General features: G+C 34.9%; 3 protein-coding genes across 4 annotated transcripts; 2 read left to right on the forward strand and 1 right to left on the reverse strand.

Moving 5' to 3' along the window:
* Positions 1 to 600: 600 nt before the first annotated feature.
* Positions 601 to 5,464, forward strand: LOC132269853 (uncharacterized). Its single transcript, XM_059771088.1, has 5 exons — positions 601 to 769; positions 884 to 1,065; positions 1,174 to 2,316; positions 2,419 to 2,496; positions 5,150 to 5,464. The coding sequence occupies exons 1-5, from the start codon at positions 601 to 603 to the stop codon at positions 5,252 to 5,254; spliced, it is 1,677 nt and encodes a 558-aa protein (XP_059627071.1). The 3' UTR covers positions 5,255 to 5,464.
* A 1,243-nt stretch (positions 5,465 to 6,707) lies between these two features.
* Positions 6,708 to 14,562, reverse strand: LOC132270749 (uncharacterized). Of its 2 annotated transcripts, none has more exons than XM_059771949.1 (9): positions 14,278 to 14,562; positions 12,456 to 12,656; positions 11,985 to 12,082; positions 9,907 to 9,960; positions 9,119 to 9,367; positions 8,961 to 9,023; positions 8,270 to 8,338; positions 8,135 to 8,180; positions 6,708 to 7,099 (listed from the first exon to the last, which is right to left on the reverse strand). In XM_059771949.1, the coding sequence occupies exons 1-9, from the start codon at positions 14,309 to 14,311 to the stop codon at positions 7,038 to 7,040; spliced, it is 876 nt and encodes a 291-aa protein (XP_059627932.1). In that variant the 5' UTR covers positions 14,312 to 14,562; the 3' UTR covers positions 6,708 to 7,037. The 2 variants fall into 2 exon arrangements, with proteins under 2 accessions (XP_059627932.1, XP_059627933.1); XM_059771950.1 differs by having other exon boundaries at positions 11,985 to 12,061; positions 14,278 to 14,561.
* Positions 14,563 to 19,841: 5,279 nt separating this feature from the next.
* On the forward strand, positions 19,842 to 20,996 carry LOC132270750 (PRA1 family protein B3-like). The gene has a single exon (XM_059771951.1). It carries the CDS (start codon positions 20,006 to 20,008, stop codon positions 20,651 to 20,653), a length of 648 nt encoding a protein of 215 aa, XP_059627934.1. The 5' UTR covers positions 19,842 to 20,005; the 3' UTR covers positions 20,654 to 20,996.
* Positions 20,997 to 21,472: the final 476 nt, after the last annotated feature.

Consider the following 21,472-nt stretch of genomic DNA (forward strand, 5'->3'; position numbering starts at 1 on the left):
AGTATCACATGCTCATTTACTCCTTTTTAATGTTCTATCGGCTCGATTAAGAACTAATCAGTTCTTCTTTTTTCAAATTAGAGTTGGTATAACATTTGTTTATATTGAATGCTGAACTAAAATGAGAGTTCAGTTTCCAGTTTTTTAAAAAGTACATTTTTTTTTCTGTACAAAACTGAGTTGTTAGTCAATATGTTACGGTCCTCTAATGATTAAAAGGGCATATATGATTTTAAACAAAAATAGCTTGAGTTGTTGAATTCACGCTTTCTGATTTTCTTTTTTAAATATAGAACTCTAGATGCTTATCATCCCATATTTTCTCTTTATAATGTTCTAATGTCAAACCCTCAAATATTGGCAACATTTCTAATTTTTCAAAAGATGTGATTTTTTTAATTGCAGTTGCTATGGCTTACAGAAAATAGTTTATATTGAATACTGATGTTTCTTTTTTTGGCTTTTTGCTTTATGTCGGTATTTTAAATTGGTTAGTGCCAGATTGGTGCAATTTATAACTAATTACCATTTCATGTTTGTATCAAATATATATGTTTTGGATTCATATTTATAGTGGGGAAGAAGAACAAGGGACTTGCGATGAACGACAAGAAGAACAAGGCACTTGCAATCAAGGACAAATCTCAATCTTCTTGGTCGGCAAATTGCAGTGCACCTGCTAGGAATCTAAGTAAGAGTGATCTTGGTGCAGTTATTTTTGGATGCAAGCATCACACAATCAATGAATGTTATAACAGGCTGCTGTTTGGTTAGTTGGCTACCTTTTTCTGCATGCTTTTCTCTTTTTCTACTATATCTAGATTTTGATTTATGCAGATTTAGCTATTCAGACTCATTAAATGTTTTTCATATTTTTGAACAGGTTTACCAGCTGCTCATTATTCATATGTAAAGAACGTCACTCCTGGTTTGCCATTATTCTTATTCAACTACAGTGATCGGAACCTTTATGGTATCTTTGAGGCTGTAAGCCCTGGACAAATGAATATCAATCGATATGGTTGGATGGAAGATGGTTCAAAGGACACACCATACCCTGCACAGGTATACGCATGTTACTATCACACTCTTTTTGTAACTTCTTTGAGGATTGTGTTGCATTCAGGGTAAAATATATAAAACTGTGAATCCTATGCTTTCTTTGTGTTTAAGGTTCGGGTCCAAATCCAGATGCAGTGCCAGGCCTTGTCTGAAGCTCAGTTTAAGCCAATAATTGCTGAGAACTACTATGGGTATAATCTTTTTTATTTTGAGCTGGACCGAGCTCAAACACGCAGCTTGATCTCCTTGTTTTCATCTTCACCGGTTGCTGGAAATACCTCTCTTTCCCAGAATACATTTAGATGTCGGACCACAACTACTACAAGTCAAGCCGGTGATGACATGACCTCCGTTTCAGAGGCGTATGTTGGTCATTCAGATCGGTCTAACATGCAATGGGGCTCATGGGACTTTCCTGGTTTAGACAGTGAGAGCCAGAATTTGGAAGCACCAGTGGGTGCGGATGCAGCTGGAAAGTGCGAGCAGGAGCTTGTAAACCAAAAACAAAATGCTGAACGTTCATTTTCTTCAGTCGTTATTAACACGAGTGCTTCCCTTCCTCAGAAGAAGTGGAGCTCTCTATTCAAAACTTCAACCACTTTTGATACCTTAAAAGAAAATGAAGAGGATAGTACTCTAGCTTCAGAGATAACAGCTCCTCATTCTGATCACAACATGGAATTGGTGTCTCCATGTGATGCACCTTATCCAGGCAGAGAAAACCAGCTTTTGGAAGCTCATGTAGATGAGTCAGTTGTAGAGAAACATGATAATGAACTTATAGGCTTGAAATCAGATTGTAAATATTCGTACGCTTCTTCTCCTCTGACAGAAGCAACTGGTTCTGTTCCATCGGCCACTTTATTTGAAACTCTACCCTCTGCTGGTACAAGACAGGAAGAAGAATATCCTAAGAGGGTGGAATCAGATTTGAATCTTCTACATTCAGATGAGTCCAATATGGGATGGGAATCATTGGCTACACTTCATTTGGATGGAGAAAGCCAGCCTTCAGAAACTTCTACAGACAACAATTCAACAAAAACATACAATGAAGAACTAGTGCGCCCACAGCAAGATTCAGATTGTTTGTATTCCTCCACAGTAAGAAAAGAGATTAATGCAGGTGACAATTATTCGAAAAACCATGCTCCTTTTGTGATGGCAGGAATACATTCAGAGGACAGATGTTTTTCAGAAGCTGTGACTGTTTCAGAAGTAAAGTCTTCTGATACACAGTCTGTTATAGATAAGGTAACTAAAGTTGTTCCACATCCTTAGCTCCTTTTTTTCTATCATTTAGAATCGGCTCTGTTTACCTTTTGCTTGTTAAATACTTGAGATCTATTATTGTAGTTGATTCAGCAAGTTGAAGCATTGAAGGCATCTCAACTGAAACAAATTCGGAAAATCAGCTCTCTGGAGCAGGAGCGGGTATGATCCCTGACTGTAATATTTTTTTTGCTTTACTCTGCATTTTCCTACTATTGAATCCCATGATATTTCTCATTTTCCTCATATTTTTTTTTGGTAATAGAAAATTGCAATGAAACTTTTGAAATGGTAGCAACTCAGGAGATTTTCAGTTTTTATCTATTTATTTTTTATTATCCATATTTTATAGAAGATGAATATCTACCACCGGGTGGTGCTAGCCCTAATTGAGACCAAATGGGTGTTTAATTGCTTGGTTGGGTTTCTAAAGTGTTAATTAAAGGGCATGGTTTCACTTCTGTGGTAATTATATTATACTAACACGACAAATTATGCTGCTTTGATTATATTATCCGTTCCTGACTTTACATGTGTGGAAAATGGGAATAATACTATCTGCATATATCCTGTTATAATTTGGAAGTAGGACAGAAAATCACCTAGTGTAGAGCAATTGTTATGGTGGGCTACTGACGGGAAATTCCATGGTCTGTGATTCGGACAAGAATCTGATTTCACATGATCTCAATTGTTCAAAGCAAAGGGTCTCTAGCTCAATGGTATGATCTCTCTTCTTTCCAAAGGAGGAGGTTGAGAGTTATGAGTCCCCATAGGAAGATGTTATGAATAATGTGTGTGCGTTTGCTTTACCTTCCAACAAAAAAATTGATCTCAGTTGTTCAAGGAGACAAATCGAATATTCCCTAATACCGAGGCCAAATTTTGGATGTGGCAGGACAAGAATAAACTAGTTATTAACGAATTCTTATTGTTCTTTATAGAAAATAGAATGGTTTGGTAGCTTTGACATTGCCAAGTTACCTTAGCAGAAACTGACACCTAGATGAGCTTTTCAGAAAATGATTTTTTATTGTTACTAACTAAAGATTCAAACAAAAACTTATAATTGATTTTATTCTCTCTGAAGTCCCTCCATAACAATCCCCCAGCTGACAATAATATCACATTGTAAAAAGTCTGCATCAAGCTTTCTGCAGGTTTCACTTTTGAATCCTGTAATTTACTCTGTGAATTAGGTCAACGGAACACGTCTTCCTTTTATGTTTTGTTTGGTTGGAGGGATGGTAAAATGGATAGAAGGGAGAGGGGAAGGGATGGATGAGGCATCCCCAAGGAAGGGAATGTATCTCCCTCATTTTTTGTTTGGTTGGATGGAATGGATAGTAGAAAGGATGGATGTAGTAGAGAGAGAGTTTTATATTGTTTTTACTAATGTACCCTAATTTTATAAAATTATATAAGCATTTCAAATTATGCAACAAGGTAACATTAATCTAACAAGGTAATCAAGGCCTCCCTCTCAGTCTCTAGAGCTTTGTCATACAAGCCAAAGAATGCAAATTGGAATGGTGCTCGAAGTATCATTCTACAACTTCACTGTATTTTTTACATTATAAAGCAAGTGATGCTTTTGCAATAGTTCCACAAATCATGACTATGGAAAACATTTATGTGGCATGATATGGTGCGACAGCCTGGTCTGTCAATTCTGGGGTTTGAATTCGAAGGTAACACGAGAGCTAAAAAAAACTGAATGTCAGGTCTGTAATCACTCAACTACTTCTAGCACGTTCAGCTGAACAACAATGGTAATGTATTGATATATTGGTGTTCTTTTGCTTAGGCCATTTGCTTTTACCCCCTTATTTGGTGACTATGACTAACTTCAAATTCCTTGGACTGCATTATTCTTTAGAAGTGCAATGTTTTTAGATATCCAAGGCTGTATCACCACCTCTGGGTTTACATGCCATCTTGTGGTTTTTGTGCACTTTCAGTTGGTCTCCATCTTATGTTTGGCAATATGACTATCCAAAGTCTTTTACTCCTTATTGTCAATTTTCATAAACCATTTTCCCGAAAGTGTAATGATTATAGATTTTAGTGGCTTAATCTCCCCACCCACTGGCTTTGAGTCTAGACACTGTTTTCCCAGTGACCAAGTTTCCAAATTGTCACCTGTTATCCCTCCCATAGAAGTTCTTCCGAAAATGTTTGTTTGGGCAGAAAAAACTCTCTAGAGGCATCATTTGCTGCCTCTGCAAATGTTTGTTTTGTTTGCACCTTTTTACTACTGCTATATTAACTTAACATGGGTGTCCTGCAAACTCTAGGTTGTATTGAATATTATTACGGTACTGTAGCTGCTGGCATGATTCCCAAATGCCATCTTGGTTTACTAGCTCTCTTATTTCTCTCCGTGTCTATAACAAAAATCACTAATAGATGGTAAGACGTAACAAATTCAATATATTACAAAAATTACTTAACTGAATACAAATACATTTGCTACCTGATTTGGAGCTAAAAAATTTTATGTTGGTGGAAGGGAATTTATAGCCAATAAACGACGTTGCACTTGGTAAAACAACTTGGAGTTGAATGAAATTTTCTTTTAGTTTGACCTACTATATATAAATGGCATGTAGTTCATGCTACCAATCACATTACTGATTTTACTTGGTCTTCTTAGTGTCATTCTCCAAAAAAGGCCTTCAATTTACCTTTCTTACAGTTGCTTACAAGAATGAAATTAGGTTGTGTTTGAATCATGTTGGTCCAAGTTCATGCTTTTATCTAATTATTCTTCTTCATGACCTAATGAATTGAAACTATTTTTCTGGTAACTCAGGTTAGATCAAACATAGAAATTCAACAATTGAAAAGCAGATGTAGCGCGTTGGAATCAGGGTCATTCTCTTCAAATTGGAATGCTGAGGAAGGAGCATCTTGGTAGGCATTTGATGGTTCTCTGGGTCCGATGAGATCTTTTGCGTCCATATATTACTCAGCATCTAAACTCAATGAATGGTGGTGAATTTTATGTACTTTTCTCGTATCGATAGTGATGATGTGTGGTATGGACTTGGATACTATTAAACCTTTAGTGTATTTTGATCTAAGTGTACTGGATGGTAGACTGGAAAATTTCATTGAATTAGAAGGAAAGTCGATATTATCTAATATTGCGTGAAACCGGTCCGTTGCGACATAAATGTGTTAGTATAGTACGTTAAATTTGAAGAGGGGAAATCAGTATTATTCAATAAGGAAAGGTAATTAAAATAGAATGTGTTCATTTATTATTGTGAAGATTTAAGTATTGTTCTTATTAAAATATAAGCTTTTTTCAGTTGTCATAAGCTGTTACTTGTTGATTAAGGTTAGAAGTGTAAATGGTAAATATTTTGTTTTTTGGTCGGAGAAGACATGGACTCCACAAGGAAATGTTTTCGACACTTGCAGATTTGGGTAGGGTAATTTTGTAATTATATTTAAAAAAATGAAATTCAATACAATTTAAAATATTATTATAAGTTAATTAGAAATATAATATATTATGAGTTAATTAAAAATATAATATAAATTTTTTTTAAAAAAAACAAAGTAATAAACATTGTAAAATTAGTGATTTATTTATGATCCTATGGAGAAAATGACAAAAATAATATTATATATATATATTATATATTTTTGACGTCGTCCGTATCGTTCCCCTAACTGTGCTTCCTAGATCCACAAACATTCTATTCTTAAAAATTGGTTGACCATCTTCACATACCCCAATCCATCTGTATCAGAAGATTGAACATCTCCAACAACAGTTTTAGATTGTCCATAGTCAACACTCATATTTTCAGCTTTTTGAAAGGTGCAGAAATGGACCCTCAATTACTGGACCGACTGGTAAAACCTCTTCTCCTTGAAAGGGAGAGATGAGGGGTTCGAACCCCATAGTGGACATTTGGGTGGGTGGCACAGCTGCTGCTTTCAAAGAGTAGCATTTCCACATGAACCGTATTTGCTTTCACGCTCTCTTGCCCTTTATCTTCCATTAAGATTCTGCATTCAACATAACCAAGCCACACCCAGAAAAGCATAACAAGCCAGACCCATTCGTAGTAAAGACTCCGAATCTCTTTCAATCAGAAGGCAGAGTCAGGAAAGCCCCAGTTGAAAACTACTGATTTGGCAAATAATGGAGGCCTTTATCATACATTTAGGCATAGCTAGATATCTTGGCTATAAACAAATTGTACTTTCAATATTGGCGGTATGTTTCTAGCTGAATGCTTTAGCAATGAGCTTGTTTTTCTGTACTTAAACATGTGCTAGCGGTTGACTGAATCTCATATCATAATTGACAAGTTTAAACAAGAGTCAACAATGCATTTCACAGAAGTGTTCCAGATTTCAACCCCCTTTTATTTTTTGGATATTTAGTATAATTTCACTGGCATCAAGTATCTATAGCTTCATAATTATACAAAAATACATCTAGCACAAATGAAATAGTTCTTCTCAACTTCTAATGAATGATCAGTTATTTCTGGATCTATAGTCGATTTAAATGACAAGCAATGGCACGTTGATATCACCAGCTATACCTGTGTCTCCTAATTGCACGAGGATAGGAGGCAATAGATGGTAAGAATTGAAGGATTTAAGAAAAAAAAACTGCAAACCTCACGCTCTCCAACAAATATGACTATGAAATTATCGCAGATTGAGGACAAGAATCACTCGATACCATGAAATGATGGCAATACAGCAACAAGAGGGTCTCCATAACCAATAGCCTCTGTAAACAACACAACGTATAAACATAAGCAAATCAACATGCAGAGGTGCTTTACTGCTAGACAGTAGACATTTTACATAACCATGCATCAACTGCTGAAGCATTCTTGGAGCTCCTAGAATTTAGTAGCATGACCTCAACTAGGTGATATCAATCAAGAATAATCAGTATCAATAATGAGAACAATGGACACTTGAAAGAATATCTGTTTTTCTCTTAATTTTCTTGAAATGACTGCTATGTCTTAGGTGCAAGCTTTTATGTGCCAAGTACACACTATATCCACACATAAGTGGCTTATTCTACCCAACAAAGCTTGGTTGCTCAAATCAATATGAATCATGGATGTTTCACGTTCTCTTTCTAACGACGTAGAATGGAGGTGTTGATGCACGTGAATAAGTTGACATTGTTATACTAACCACACTACCCGGTTATGGCAGTATGAAAATTCATAGCATATTCACAACTGATAAACAAGAAACGCAATTGCCTGACACCCCCAATAACTCAATATGAAAAAGAAATTAAAACATCCCACAAAAAAGATGTGTTGTCTGGAGAAAGAGGTGGGGAAGAAACCATCATTACTTAAAATATCCTATAGTTATGTAGAACTCTTTCGTTGTTTATTTATCTAACCTTTTTCGTCTCTACCAAGGATTGTAGCATAGTGGTATTTCTTCACCTTCCAATGTAGAAGGTCGAAGAAACAAGTCTCCATAGGGGCAAAGTGGAAAAAAACTTTTTGTTCTATATAAAGCTTTTCTATTGTATTTACCAAGCATCCTGTCTCCTTGTTGACTAATATTATCGAGACCAGAAAAACTATATGGATGAAAGTTATGCGACAGTTTTCAGCCAAATTTTATGGGTAGCATCCTTTACCCTGTTTGAAATCCATATGTAATCGACATCTAATAATTATATTCTACTATTTATGCCCTTATGATGTTCACTATTATCTCGAATGACGTGAGACATCAATGATATCTAAAAGAATAATTAAAAACTTAAAATATTACAGCAACATACCCCCATCATCAAAAAGGAGCTTTACGACTTCTCCGGCTACATCTGACTGCTCAAGAAAGGTCATAAAAGAATAGTCATGAAAAAGAATTCTATCACAACAAAGGTATAGTTCAAGAATTTTAAAAAAAATCTCACCTTAACAGGAAGTTCGGTGCCAAACTGATCCAGAAATCCTATTGTTTGACCTTCTTTGATTACATCACCCTGTATACCAGGCAGAAGAAAATTAGAATCATATATCCATAGAAGTACTCCACAAAATGCTTCTCAATTTCAGAATCCGTGTCAATAATAGTTTTAAGCACACGATGTTCCTATAGAAATTGCTATGGATGATGGAAAGAATAAGTAGATAAGCGCACACCAAAGTGCCAAATAACTGCCATAAGATGTAATTTAATACGTAAATCAATTATCACCTAATACAATTCTCCTTTTTCCTATATTGGATCTCCAAATTTGGATTGATAAGTCAACTTTTTGCACTAAACTTTTTGTGGAATCACCTTTTTGTTACTTGCAAATTCAGGATATTTCTACTACAGTTTGTCTAAGCATGACATAGCCAAATGTAGAAGAAGTTTGGATGTTATCATCAACTATCAAATTCAAGCACTTAAAAACACATGATTTTGGAATAAGGAATATTAATAGGATATTTGACAATGGAGAAATAATAAAATTAAAAAAAAAAACATGAATTTTAGGGAGGCCAAACATATATAGCACACACATGGCAATTGAAAAAAGGAGAGCTCAGGGGTTCAATTCTTAACAATATTGAGCCAAAACGGTAAAACAACATAAATAGGCATGCAATGCATACCTCTTTACAAATAGGAGGTTGCTTCTTTCCCTTCAATGTTCTGCCCCTTCGGAACGATCCAACCTGGGAAAAGTGATCACACAGAATACGTAACAGAATACAGAACAACATCTGTTCCATACAAACAATAGGTGACAAAAAAATCCCTGAATACATACAGTTGGAGATGATACTAGAACATATCCACTAGCTTCAGAAGCCTCCAAGGCTGCTAACTTTGCTGACTTCACTTCAGAGACATTTGTAAATGGAGTGATTTTTTCTGAAGAGGATTTTGGTGGCTCAGCAGGAGCAGATTCAATAATGGGTTTAATCGGAGTAGGTGTTGGTGTTGTTTGAGAAAAGACAGGCATGGGAGCTTTTGTAGCTCCAATGTTCCGCTTCAGGTGCATTTCAAATTCTCCCACCTATCACAGAGTAACAAACGTCCAGTCTTAGATGAGAATGTATAATTTATACATTCTGCACATTCATACAATTACAACTTGCAAATTTTGCCATGTCATATTTTCTTTTCTGTTTACGCTTCGCATGATTAACGGCCCTGGAACCATTAATGTCTACATGCATTACAACTCAGCCCATCAGACCATAAGCAAACTGAAGTCATTTTTATTTTGTTATAGTGAACTTTATTAGTCATTATTCAGCTTGAAGCCATGGAGTGAAAAATAGAGTGTCATCGCCTCATTGGCATACAATAAGGCCATACTTTCATGAAAATGCCTAGTGCATGTAATGTACATCCTCTTTCATGCATGTTTGCCACATATTTCAATCACATCCCAAATTCTCTTCTCAGAAGTTTTTGGAGTTGTTGATATAAGTTGTAACATATTGAGCTGCCCCCACCAATCCAGAATTAATTTTTCCTAAAGAACTCATTTGAAACACAACTGCGAGAACATGAAAATTTGTGAACATAAAAAGTAAATAAGGAGTTTACCTTTAGCTTCAGCTCAGCAATCTGTGTCTCATCACAGACATCCAAGACCAATTTCTGATATAGAGCAAGCATGGTAGTCAGGGTTCAAGCAAAAATACAACGATACAGTTTTATTTTTCGGTTAATGATTCAAAAGGAGCGATTATTATCAATATATGTAGGACAAGAAGTTTAAGAAAGACATGGGAAGAATTTTAACAAAAACGATATACAAAAATGTGGAATTGTATTAATGGGCGTGCTATGCCCTAAGCATTCTTTTTTAAACGTTGACTATATCCAGGGTTGAAAATTCATTAGCATCTGAGGTCCTTGTTAAGATGTTATGTCCACGACATGAAACATACACACAATCACAAATTCCAGCATCTATCTATCTAAATAAACCTTAGAAGAGATTGGAGTTCATTATGAAAGAATAACCATAACTAAAAGTAGCATGCACATAAAATCGGAAAATCAATTACCTTAAAAAGATTGTCATGAGTTAAAATTAACATTAACAGCTGTGGACCTAAAAAACCAAAAGCTAAATCACTAACACACCAAGGTCATGAGACCTTCCCTCAAAGCGAAGATAACCACTGTTTTAATCTTTCACAAATTAGTTTCACAGTACTCAACTTTGGGGTGACTGCGGTAGCTGGAGAAAAAATTCAAAACAAGGATGCCTAGAAGTGAGTTATTAATTAACGTCTTAATTAACTCTTTCTTCCCCAAATTTTGGCCCCAGTGAACAAGGGTGTAAGTATTGAATCTATTGATCTAGTCAGCAATCAACAAATCAACTTGATTTAATTAGTTGCAGCTTTAGTGCAACATCCATCATTGCATTATCACTTAGTTTGTGGCAAAACAATAAATTTGCCGTTGGTAGGTGGTGGTGGAGGAGCCATCCCTGCAGGGTCTCCATCATAAGTTGAATAGGGACTCAGCTAGTGTGAACATGCTAAGAGAATAAGAATAAAATAATTAAGAGATGAAAGAAAAAACCACACAAACCTCCTACAATTTGACGATTTCCAAGATATTTGGTTTGCTGGAGCTGGAAAAGCATGTCAAATAGATGAGTGGACGTGGATATCTCATTGTAGGTGTATAATGTATTTGCATGCCAGATTCACTCTAGTTTGGAACGAGAAGAATGGTTTTGATAAATTAAAAAATTAATTGTTATATAATTTTGAGTTTGCATATAAACCCTTGCACATCTGATTTTTAAGAAGCAAATTAAAATTTTACCCCTATTTTGTGATAATTTTATAAAGGATATATTGGAAGTCGATTTTACAATTCCCTGTCAAGAACTTTGCTCCTTTGTTCTTCCTCTTAAAATATCCTTTGTCCACTAGTACTCACACCATTATTCAGACAGTGTTACTCTTTAGCAATATTCTTGTATCTCATGTTTTTGAAGGTTTCGAGAACCGGACAAGCATTTGAACCAACACACGTATCCAACTGCATGGAACATGAGTATTAATTGCACTTTGATTTTGAGTACTATGTGATTGTTCTTATTCTTAGATCTTGGTGATTGTGGTTTGGGTCAGCATGGAGCTTGGTTTGTAGTGAAATTATAAAAATAATTGGTTCTAGGGTTAATAATGGAGCTTAATAGGTGTAACATATATCTTGTAGAGTATAATGGATGATCGAGTATTGGGGATAGCAGTCAAGGTGGCGGCGGTTGTTGATTGAGATGGTGACTATAATATCAGTGAAAGCAAGAGGGTTTTGGAAGGTTTATAATGGACTTCTCAATTCCTATGAAGGGTAACTTTAACTTTTCTTTCTTTTGTGTGTGTGTGTGTGTGTGTGAGTGGGGGGTTCTGGAAATTTGTGATATTATGTCTCATATTCTGTCAGTGTGCCTCCAACAATTGACAAATGAGAGCAGAATCCGTTAAGCAGTGTAATTTCAAAAACCATGGGAGGTCTATGCAATTTACACCATATAGAAGTAACTTGATGGTTTGTTTTTGCATGAGAATCAATCAACATTAAATAAAGAAATAAACCCATGAAATTCCAACCAAATGTTGGAAACAATGTGAGCTTTGAAGAAACAAACTCACCTCAAACCCACTAGGGAAGGTTGCACTTTGCATAGAATTCTTCACCACTGATCCTTGTGGATGGCTATCTTTTGAAACTGCTCCATTATAGTTACCAACTTTAAGATGCAAAAAGGTATATAAAATGCTCAAAAATAGCATACAGTTACATAATATCCACAAGTAAAAATAGCAAAGGAGTTTCAAACAACTCTTTATTAAAAAACACAAGGAATCAGCAAGACAAAGTGCAATGAATAGTTTGAACTTGTAATGAAATCCAAAACACAAACGGACTTAAATAGTTTGAACTTGACAGGAAAATGCCTACTAAAACCAGGAATAGAATATAAGTGGGTACATTTACTGCAGGATTTGAAAGCACTCTTGAGCCAAAAAACAAAAAACGATAAAACAAAAAAATTATAAAAAAAGGAACAAAAAAGAAAGGTGAAACAAAACGGCACCTAAATTGAATGGCAAACAACTCACCATCAGACTTAGCTGTCATTGTAGTTTCAGAAGTCTTTAAACAAGATACTAGTGTTCCTTCTCTCTTTCTTGGAGCAGCAACAAGTTTTCCACCAACTGTCAAGCCTTGGATGTTCAATCTACTTGAGATGTTACAGGTGGTATTATGCACGGGAACCATGCCAGGTCTCTCAAGTATAGACCGCACACGTGAAACGGTGCCTACAAAATATGGATGTGTTAGTCCTATATCAACATTAAATAGTGGTCAAGTGCTAATTACAGTTGACTAGTTTTTTATATCGATGAAAACAAAAATATACATATATTTAGATAAGAGAACTAAAAGTATATGGCACAACAAAGAAATCCACAGTAAGACATATGATAAGCCAATAGTCCTTAAAATTTGAGCAAAAAATTTGATTCGTGAGCTTTATAATTCAATACAGACATTATAGAATCAACATCATATGATAAGAAGATGGGTGATAAGAGGTAAAGAAGCATATCATATAATACAAATTGAAGGCACTTATTAAAAGTCTAGAATCCAGATTCCCCACAAAATTTTCCACATTGATGGTCTGTATTTTCCAATTAGGCACAACAACCACTTCAGTAATATTACAATTGCCCAATCTGAAATCACATTATAAAGTTGAAATAAAAAATCCAATTGCACACCATGAAAGCAAAAGCACAATCTATGCAACAAAAGGGATATATGTAGAGCAATATGCATGAGTTTCTATGTGTGGCATTTGCATATTAATAATTCTAAAGACAGGGCACAGACAGTAACAAATTAAATAGACAAATGAAGATCTAAATTGTTTGTTGCAATGCTGGAAAGATGAATCAGATAGTCTCAACTGAATTTAGCCGCTCCTTTGACCTAGATTTCCATTTGAATATTTTATACCACTACCTCTATTGGGTTAAACTGGAATCTGTTTCCCCCTTTCCACTAATGGTCATAGTAATTTAATATAAAGTTTTCGAAAAACATGGCTACTTACATTTTAACTAAACAAAATGCGAAAAACCTAAATTTTTGAACCCCGTCCGCCTACCTGCAGTTATGTAGTGAAAAGTAGAGTTTCTATAGAGGATTTTTGAATGAATATTAGAAATATTTATCATTAAGCAAGTTCTCTGATAACATACCGACGCGACAAAATAATTTTGATAAACTTTTTATTAATTTGATTAGAAAAACCAGCTCATTAAATTTCCTACCACATTTTCCATGCCTTTTTCCAATATCAGTATTAACTTTCAAATTAGAACACATAGATTTAGTGCCTTGGTCAACTAAGCGATACTCGAAATGAGAAAACCTACACATATCTATGGCTCCAAATTAAAAAAATAACTTGGTTTCAATCAGATCCACTTAGGTCAACAGATACAAAAAGCATGCAGATTAAAATGTACAGAACTCCAATACAGCTCAAGAGAATAATAATATTATGTAAATAGAGAGCAATCCGATCACATCGAGCTTGCTCAAACGACACAGAACATTTTCACACACATACACGAGACAGAAATAAATATACAACTGATGTCGCCGCTCGAATGGATCTGAGACATGAAATTGAAAAAAAAAAATGACTGTGGAGATCGAATATCAGTCACTAAAAGCAACATTCAAGCTAGAATTCGTAACAGAGAAAAGTAAATGCCACAAATTTAGGATCACATGACATAACAACAACAAAAAAATTCCTACACATTTATCTAAAATTCCTACACATTCATCGACAATTCTACATATTCACATTCTGTAGGCGTAAACATATATGCATATATTGCATGAATAGAGAGAGAAAAATACAGTTGAAAGAACGCAGAACAGCGGCGGACTCCATGGAAAAGGGAAAAAGTCCAGCTGGTGGAGAAATCTGAGAGATGAAGTGAGGTTAGAGAGAGAAAGTATGCATATATGTGTATGTGTGCGTATATATATGTGTAGAATTGAGGGACGAGAGAGGTTGTGAGTTAGGTTAGCTCTAGTTGTGAATGAGGTGTTTGTCTTCTCGAAATCTCCGCCTCCCTCATAACTTTCTCCACCCACAGCTGCCCCGCTTCAGTTCTGTTTGCTAACATGCGCCTAGTTTTTTTGTCCACGTGGCCTTAACCGTCGCCTCTGTCCGTGAGAGCTCTTCTTCAGTGCGCGCGGCGGTATCGTTCCACCCTGCACCTTCGAATGTGGACGCTTCGTTTGAATCGAAAAGATCCACGTCTCGATCTGGTGTGGACGATGGGAGTTTTTAACGAACTTCTAATATAAAAAATAAAAAACTATAAAAAACCAAGTTTAATTATTAGTAGGTGTGTCTGTGTTTGAGTTTCAAAGTTTACATGGCAATGTTTCAAAGTTTAAGGTTTATTTAATTTGTAACTTTAAATAAGTTTTTAAAAAATTGAACCAAGTAATTTTTTTTTTCTTTTTTTTTCTATTTTAGTTTTTTGTTGACAAGAGTCGCCACTTAAAAGAGACTCGTGACCTTTATATATTCTTCTATTTTGGCTCAAATGCAAAAAATTTGCTTAAACTATCATGTATTATTTTTTTTCTCGTAAGATTATCATGTATCAGTTAATAATTCTTTTTTATGTTGTAAAAGTTAAAGCGGAGTCCATATATATATTAAATGTTAAACATGTATTATTTGAGTTTATGTATGTTAGGAATGAAAAAGTGTGATTTATGTGTGTACAGGTGTGGGTTACGAACAAGAGATGAAGCAAAAAACATAGTAAAACCTTGAAAAAAATTTGCCTATATACGTGCGTATTGTGATGAAAGATATAACTCCCGAAATAAAATAATAATAAAAAATTCTTATTGTGATGAAAGCTGTAACTCCCGACATAAAAAATAAATAAATAATAATACTGTAGTAAATTTCTAAGGAGCAAATTATTTGTCTCCCCACTTTCATACTTATATCTCTTATGCTCTATATTTATTACTTTATAAATTTTCTCTTATATTTATAATAACCTCTTTGTTTCATAAAACCTGTCAAAAGTCTTCCATTTGTTAGACACGTACATCTTACATCACATATCTTTGCCATAAATTATAAATTTATAATATAACCAATATATTTTTTCCTTTGACACAACGACTCCTTTAATGGTGGGTCCAGTTTTGTGACCCGAATAGAGGAAAATAGGTCAAGTTATTTCAATTAGAAAATGATGTGCACTTAAAGTTGTTATTTCATAGCTTCAAGTTGTAACCCACAAAGAAGAGGAAGGATGTTCGTGAAGGTTGATATTTATGTTCTGTTGCGACTCACGACGAAAGCTGTGATTAAGTTGTAAAAAGTTAATTATTGAAAGAGTTTTGAAGTGTCTTGTAAAAAAAAAATACTATATATATGGAGTGAAATGGTGTCTTTTGAGAAGGATAAGTATGCCATTTACTCTTCAAAATAGTTGTGAAAGAAAAATTATTTAAATATTAATCTATTTTCACTAGGGGTGATGGTTCATGTTCGTAAGTAGTGTGTATAAATGTAATATATTAAATAAATTAATCTAAACTTAACCTATTTAATAATTGTGTCAAGAATTCTTAATACTAACCCAATTCGTTTATTAAATTGATAAACGTGTTAAACCCGTTTAATGACCTATTTATCAAAATGAGAAATTAATATTTAATCAAATACTAAATAATAAAAAAAAATGTCATAATTAATTCAAATATTCAAAATTAAAAAAAAAAAAATTATGAGATATAGACAAAGTTGATGTTGAAATGACTTAAGTATCCATAATAATTAGGTTTAATCAGATAACATATTACATAAGTCATATTCACGATTATAATATGTTGAGTTAAATGGGTCATAAACGGACTATACGGGTTGAACCCTCAACTCTAACCCACACAGTTAAATAAACGGAATAATTGTGTCAATCCTTTTATAACCCAAATTCATTTATGTCAGATCCAAATCTTTTTAACTTATATCATGTTCGTGTTGTATTGTTGTGTCGTAATTTTTTTTTTTTTTTTTTTTTTCCGAATGGCAAGATTTTATAAATAACAGAGAAATACAACAACGAATCATGGACAAGCCAATATGAAAAGAACCACAGAAACAGTAGGCCAAGGCCAACAGTATAAAGAAGACAAAACAAGTCTAGTATGTATAATAGTAGACTGTGAATCATACATCTATTATCTCGATTTGACTAGAAGAAAACAAGAAGAAATGAAAAGAGTTAATGAATTTTTTTTTTTTATAATTATTTTTTAACATTTTTAATAGTTAAAGATAGTAGATTCTAAAAGAGATAAAATTGTTTAGTAAAATAACTTTTCATAATTATGTAAAACAAATTGGTTTTCACTTCACTTTCACTTTTTATTATTGATTTCGTTCTAACTTATCATTTTAATTGTTGACCTTAAGGATTTCATCTAAGGACAATCTAGAGGTTTTGATAATAACAAACTATTAATGGTATTTAAGAACTAATGTTTATATTAAGTGTTATAGATTATTCACATTCAAAGGATGACCTCAATGAAGCACGAAAGATCATTTTAAGTATTCCATTATTCAAGATCACATTAAGAAAAGCAATGGATACAAAGAAAACATGAAGTTGCAAAGAACCAAATGCAAAGTCCATCCAAAGATAACTTGGACTACAACGAGCAAGAAAGTAACTCAAAGAAAGGAAGAAGCAAGTCTACCTAAAAGCCTACACGATCATGGACAAAGCATGAAGAAGGAGGTAAATAGGATGATGAGTGTTTAGGATTCAATGTCAAAGTATTTATGAATTTATTTGAAACTCATTTCTGTAGGACCATGCATATCATATCATCATTCATATGCTCCTATATCCATTAGTAATAGATTATGCACTTCATTCATATATAATTGACATATGGAGTAATTGCTAAATAATGAGTTAGTTCAAGCTTGCATAAGCTTTGAAAGAACTCATCACTTGTGCTAGAAATGCTAAGACCATGCACATCAATTATATAATTCATATTGGTCAACAATTAAGGCATGAGAAACCTTCATTACCATGAGTTGGTAACGGACATTAAGACCCCAGAATGCGCGTCATGAAAAACTGTGTTTTTGGCTAAGTGTGAAAAATGGATTTTTGAAATAATGATTATTTCAAAATAATTTTTCCCGGTAATAACTCTTTATACTTCAACTAGCCTAAACTGTTTTTATCAGAATTTTTGACCAAGTCTACATTGGTCTACATACGGATTCATTTTTACCAAAACTGTCGGAAATCCAAATCTGTACTAAAACTGAATTTCTACATTTTGATTTAGTTGAATTTCAATTTTCTAGTATTTTTTATTGAATCCAAATGGGGGGTACTTCCTTATTTACATTGTAATACATTTACTTAAATGTTTTCAATGAAAATAAGGTGTATGCAGAAGTCCTGTACAAAAACTGTCCAGTTGAACTGTCTAAAACACTGTCCCTAAAATCTGATGACCATGTAACCGGTTAGAAGAATCGAGTAGATGAGCAAAACAGAAAGCAACATGGTCAAAGCCACCTTATAACCGGTTAGGAAGTTTCATCTAACCGTTTAGATGAAACAAAACAGAAAGCTTGATCTTCTTATCCGCACCTTGTAACCGGTTAGAAGAATTGTTCTAACTGTTTAGATCAACATACAAAACATTGTATCTACCTTCTCGTAACCGGTTAGGAGAACTCAAGTAACCGTTTACATATACTTAAACAGAATACGATTTTTTCTTAGCCAATGATGTAACCGGTTAGAAGAAGCTATATAACCGGTTAGATGTGCTTTAACAGAATGAAACTTTTTTTGACCATTGATGTAACCGGTTAGGATGAAGCTTGTAACCGTTTAGTTGAACTAAGCCAGAATAATGTCTTCAATCATTTGCATTCAAGTAACCGGTTAGATAACAACTTGTAATCGGTTAGATGAGATCTAAATTTCATCTACTCGAGGAGTTTAAGCCTTGTAACTGGTTAGATGAATGGGTAGAAGCTTCCCAACGGCTATTTCAACCATCTGACTTCCTGGGAACTTACCATAATGCCCCCAAACGGCTATATTCTTCGAAGGGCCTATAAATACACAATATAAGGACATTGTGGGTATACAAGAGAGCCAACACTTGAGAGACCTCATTAGGCATCAAAAGAGAGCTTTTGTTCTCATATTTTCTCTTTATCTCTCTCATTCATTCATATACATACTTGAGAGATTCAACTAAGGATTAAAAGAGCTTTTGCTCTATTCTATATTTGAGAGATTCTATTGAGTTCATAAGAGCATTTATTCTTCACTTATATCATCTTCTCTCATCAGATCATTCATAGAGTTTGAGCTTCATTGATATTCATATACACTCTAGTCTTGTGAGTTTACATTTGTATATCTATCTCGAGAGAGATTCAATCTTGTACTTTAACTACAAACTTCTCTACAAACTTGTAAGGGTTAGTGTGACCCAAAAGAAGCCTAGAAGAAGGGTGTTCTTCTAGCAAGAAAGAGAAGTAAGGGCTTGCTTCATGTAAAGGTTTGCTCTCCACCTGTAAGGAGAAGGCATAGTGGATTAGAAAGTCTCAAGAGGGGTCTTGAGCCGAGGAGTAGGAGTTTCCGAACCTCGCTAAAATCGCCGAGTCATTGTTTGCAATTTCTCTTCCATTATCTCTTTTACAATTGTGCTATTAATTGTTTACTTTCATATCTTAAATATTGCATAATTGCTTAGGGGTTGATTAGAAATTGTAAATCTATAAATTGCGAAAATTGGCCATTAACTCTATTCACCCCCCTCTAGAGTCAATTCTTGGGCAACATTAATATTTTATAGCAATTAAATTTTTTTTTTTAAAGTAAATTCTGCATCAATAAAGGTTTCACGAAGATAAATTTTTACTTAATTTTAGAGGTGGTGTTCTAATGAATGGGTGATTTCGTAATAGTGTGATTTTCAAATACAAATTATGTTTCTTTGACAAAATAGGTTCATAGACAATGCAACTGTGTAATTCATGAAGTGAACAAATGGTTTGTAACTTCCAATTTCTTTGATTTATATAGACTGAATTGCTTTTCCTGTTCCTTTGCTCTAATTTATCTGCTTGCTTGGAAAAAGAAAATGCAAATTGTTTGTTTGAAATGGTTGAAATTAACTTCCAAAAAGATTAAAAAAAAAAAAAGAAAAAAAAAAAAGGTGAAATTAGTTTGAAACAAATTTATAGGATTTATAATTTCTTTAAAATAAAATTTATACGGAGTATTTTACAATCCTATAATATTGTTAATTTTTAGCGTTTATTAAAAGTCATTCCATTCTTTTCTTTTTGGATCCAGTTTTAAAAAGGGTTTTAATTCCAAGGAAAACATTGTTAGGAGTAATTATTTTGGTTTCCATTATCATAAATTCCTTTTCAGCATCTTTCCCATCTCTCTCCTCCAATTTTTCTGTACTGTACCCGTTTAATCCCCAAAACTCCTTTCACATTCACTCTTCACGCGTATTCGACCATCTCACATCCTCCGTCTCGATGGCTTCACCTCCAACCCTTCCGATCTCACAGTCAGCCACCAACGGCGGCCAATCTCAGCCGCCTATCGCCACCCCAGCCTTTCGCTCCTTCATCACGCGCCTCACCTCCTCCGTTCGTCAAGGCTTAGCCCAACGCCGCCCTTGGTTGGAGCTTGTAGATCGCTCCTCACTCGCCCGCCCTGACTCCCTCACCGACGCCGCCTCTCGCATCCGCAAGAACTTCTCCTACTTCCGCGTCAACTACGTCACTCTACTCGCCCTCGTCTTGGCTCTCTCCCTCCTCTCTCACCCTCTCTCACTCCTCGTCCTTCTCGGACTCCTCGCCTCCTGGTTCTTCCTCTACCTCTTCCGGCCCTCCGATCAGCCTATCGTCCTCTTCGGTCGCACGTTCACCGACCGAGAAACCCTCGGCGTGTTGGTGGTCTCCACTATAGTTGTGGTGTTCCTCACCAGCGTTGGATCGCTTCTGATCTCTGCTCTCCTCGTCGGATTGGCGATTGTGTGCACGCACGGAGCTTTCAGGGTTCCGGAGGACCTCTTTCTTGACGATCAAGAACCTGCGAACGCCGGATTCCTCTCTTTCCTCGGCGGCGCCGCCTCGTCCGCTGCCGCAGCTGCAGCTCCGGCCGTTGCCGTGCGCGTATGATGAAGTTGGAATTAGATCTGATCTGATTCGATCTGGCTGGAGGCCACTGAGGTTTGTCAGGATAAAAAAATCGATTCCTCTCCGTTTGATCAAGTTGTACCTTTTTTTGATAGAAATATGATTCATTTTGTAGGATTTTCCCGAAATTGGTTAGAGACTTAGAGATGTGTAGTTAGATTGGATCTGTAACCTGCAATTTTAGACCCACCTTTCACTGCTTTGCTTGTTTCTAGTTCAATTTCTAATGGATTGAAATTATTAATTGTTCCATAGACAAGTTGTTGATCTGTTACTCATTATATATAAGAAAATGGTAGTTATGTTTTTTTGTTTCCCCTGATTATATGTTGATTTCAAGTTTTGATGGTCAGTATTTTCTTTTCTGTTCTTTGTTTATGTTAGTGTAGATTCATGTATGCTTTATTTAATAGAAAGTACTGAACGTTTCAGTCTATAGAGGGGATGATACCTTCTCTAATATGTATTCTTAGTGGTTTCTTGATCATGTTGCGTTTCAGATTGATTTTGAACTTCAACAACTGGTTTGATTCTTCCTTTCAGAAGGTTTTTTTTGGTGAATATGATTTTAATAATTGGAGAAATTAGTCAAGGTTCAACTATAAATCAATGATCCAAATGCTGGGTTTTCGTCCCCATTTATTTTATCCTCTTATTGCTGCTATCACTCTTTATTCCTCAAGATATGAGCGTGTTCTACTATCTCAATTGTTAACTTGCTTTCATCACATTTCATCACATGTAAATATAGGCCGTCATTCTTTAGTTTTGTTGAGGCCAAGAAAAGTTATCTCCTAGGCG

Source organism: Cornus florida, unplaced genomic scaffold, assembly GCF_030987335.1.
Source record: "Cornus florida cultivar Cherokee Brave unplaced genomic scaffold, ASM3098733v1 CherokeeBrave_3.0.0_Hap2_Chr08, whole genome shotgun sequence".
NCBI classification, from domain to species: Eukaryota; Viridiplantae; Streptophyta; class Magnoliopsida; order Cornales; family Cornaceae; genus Cornus; species Cornus florida.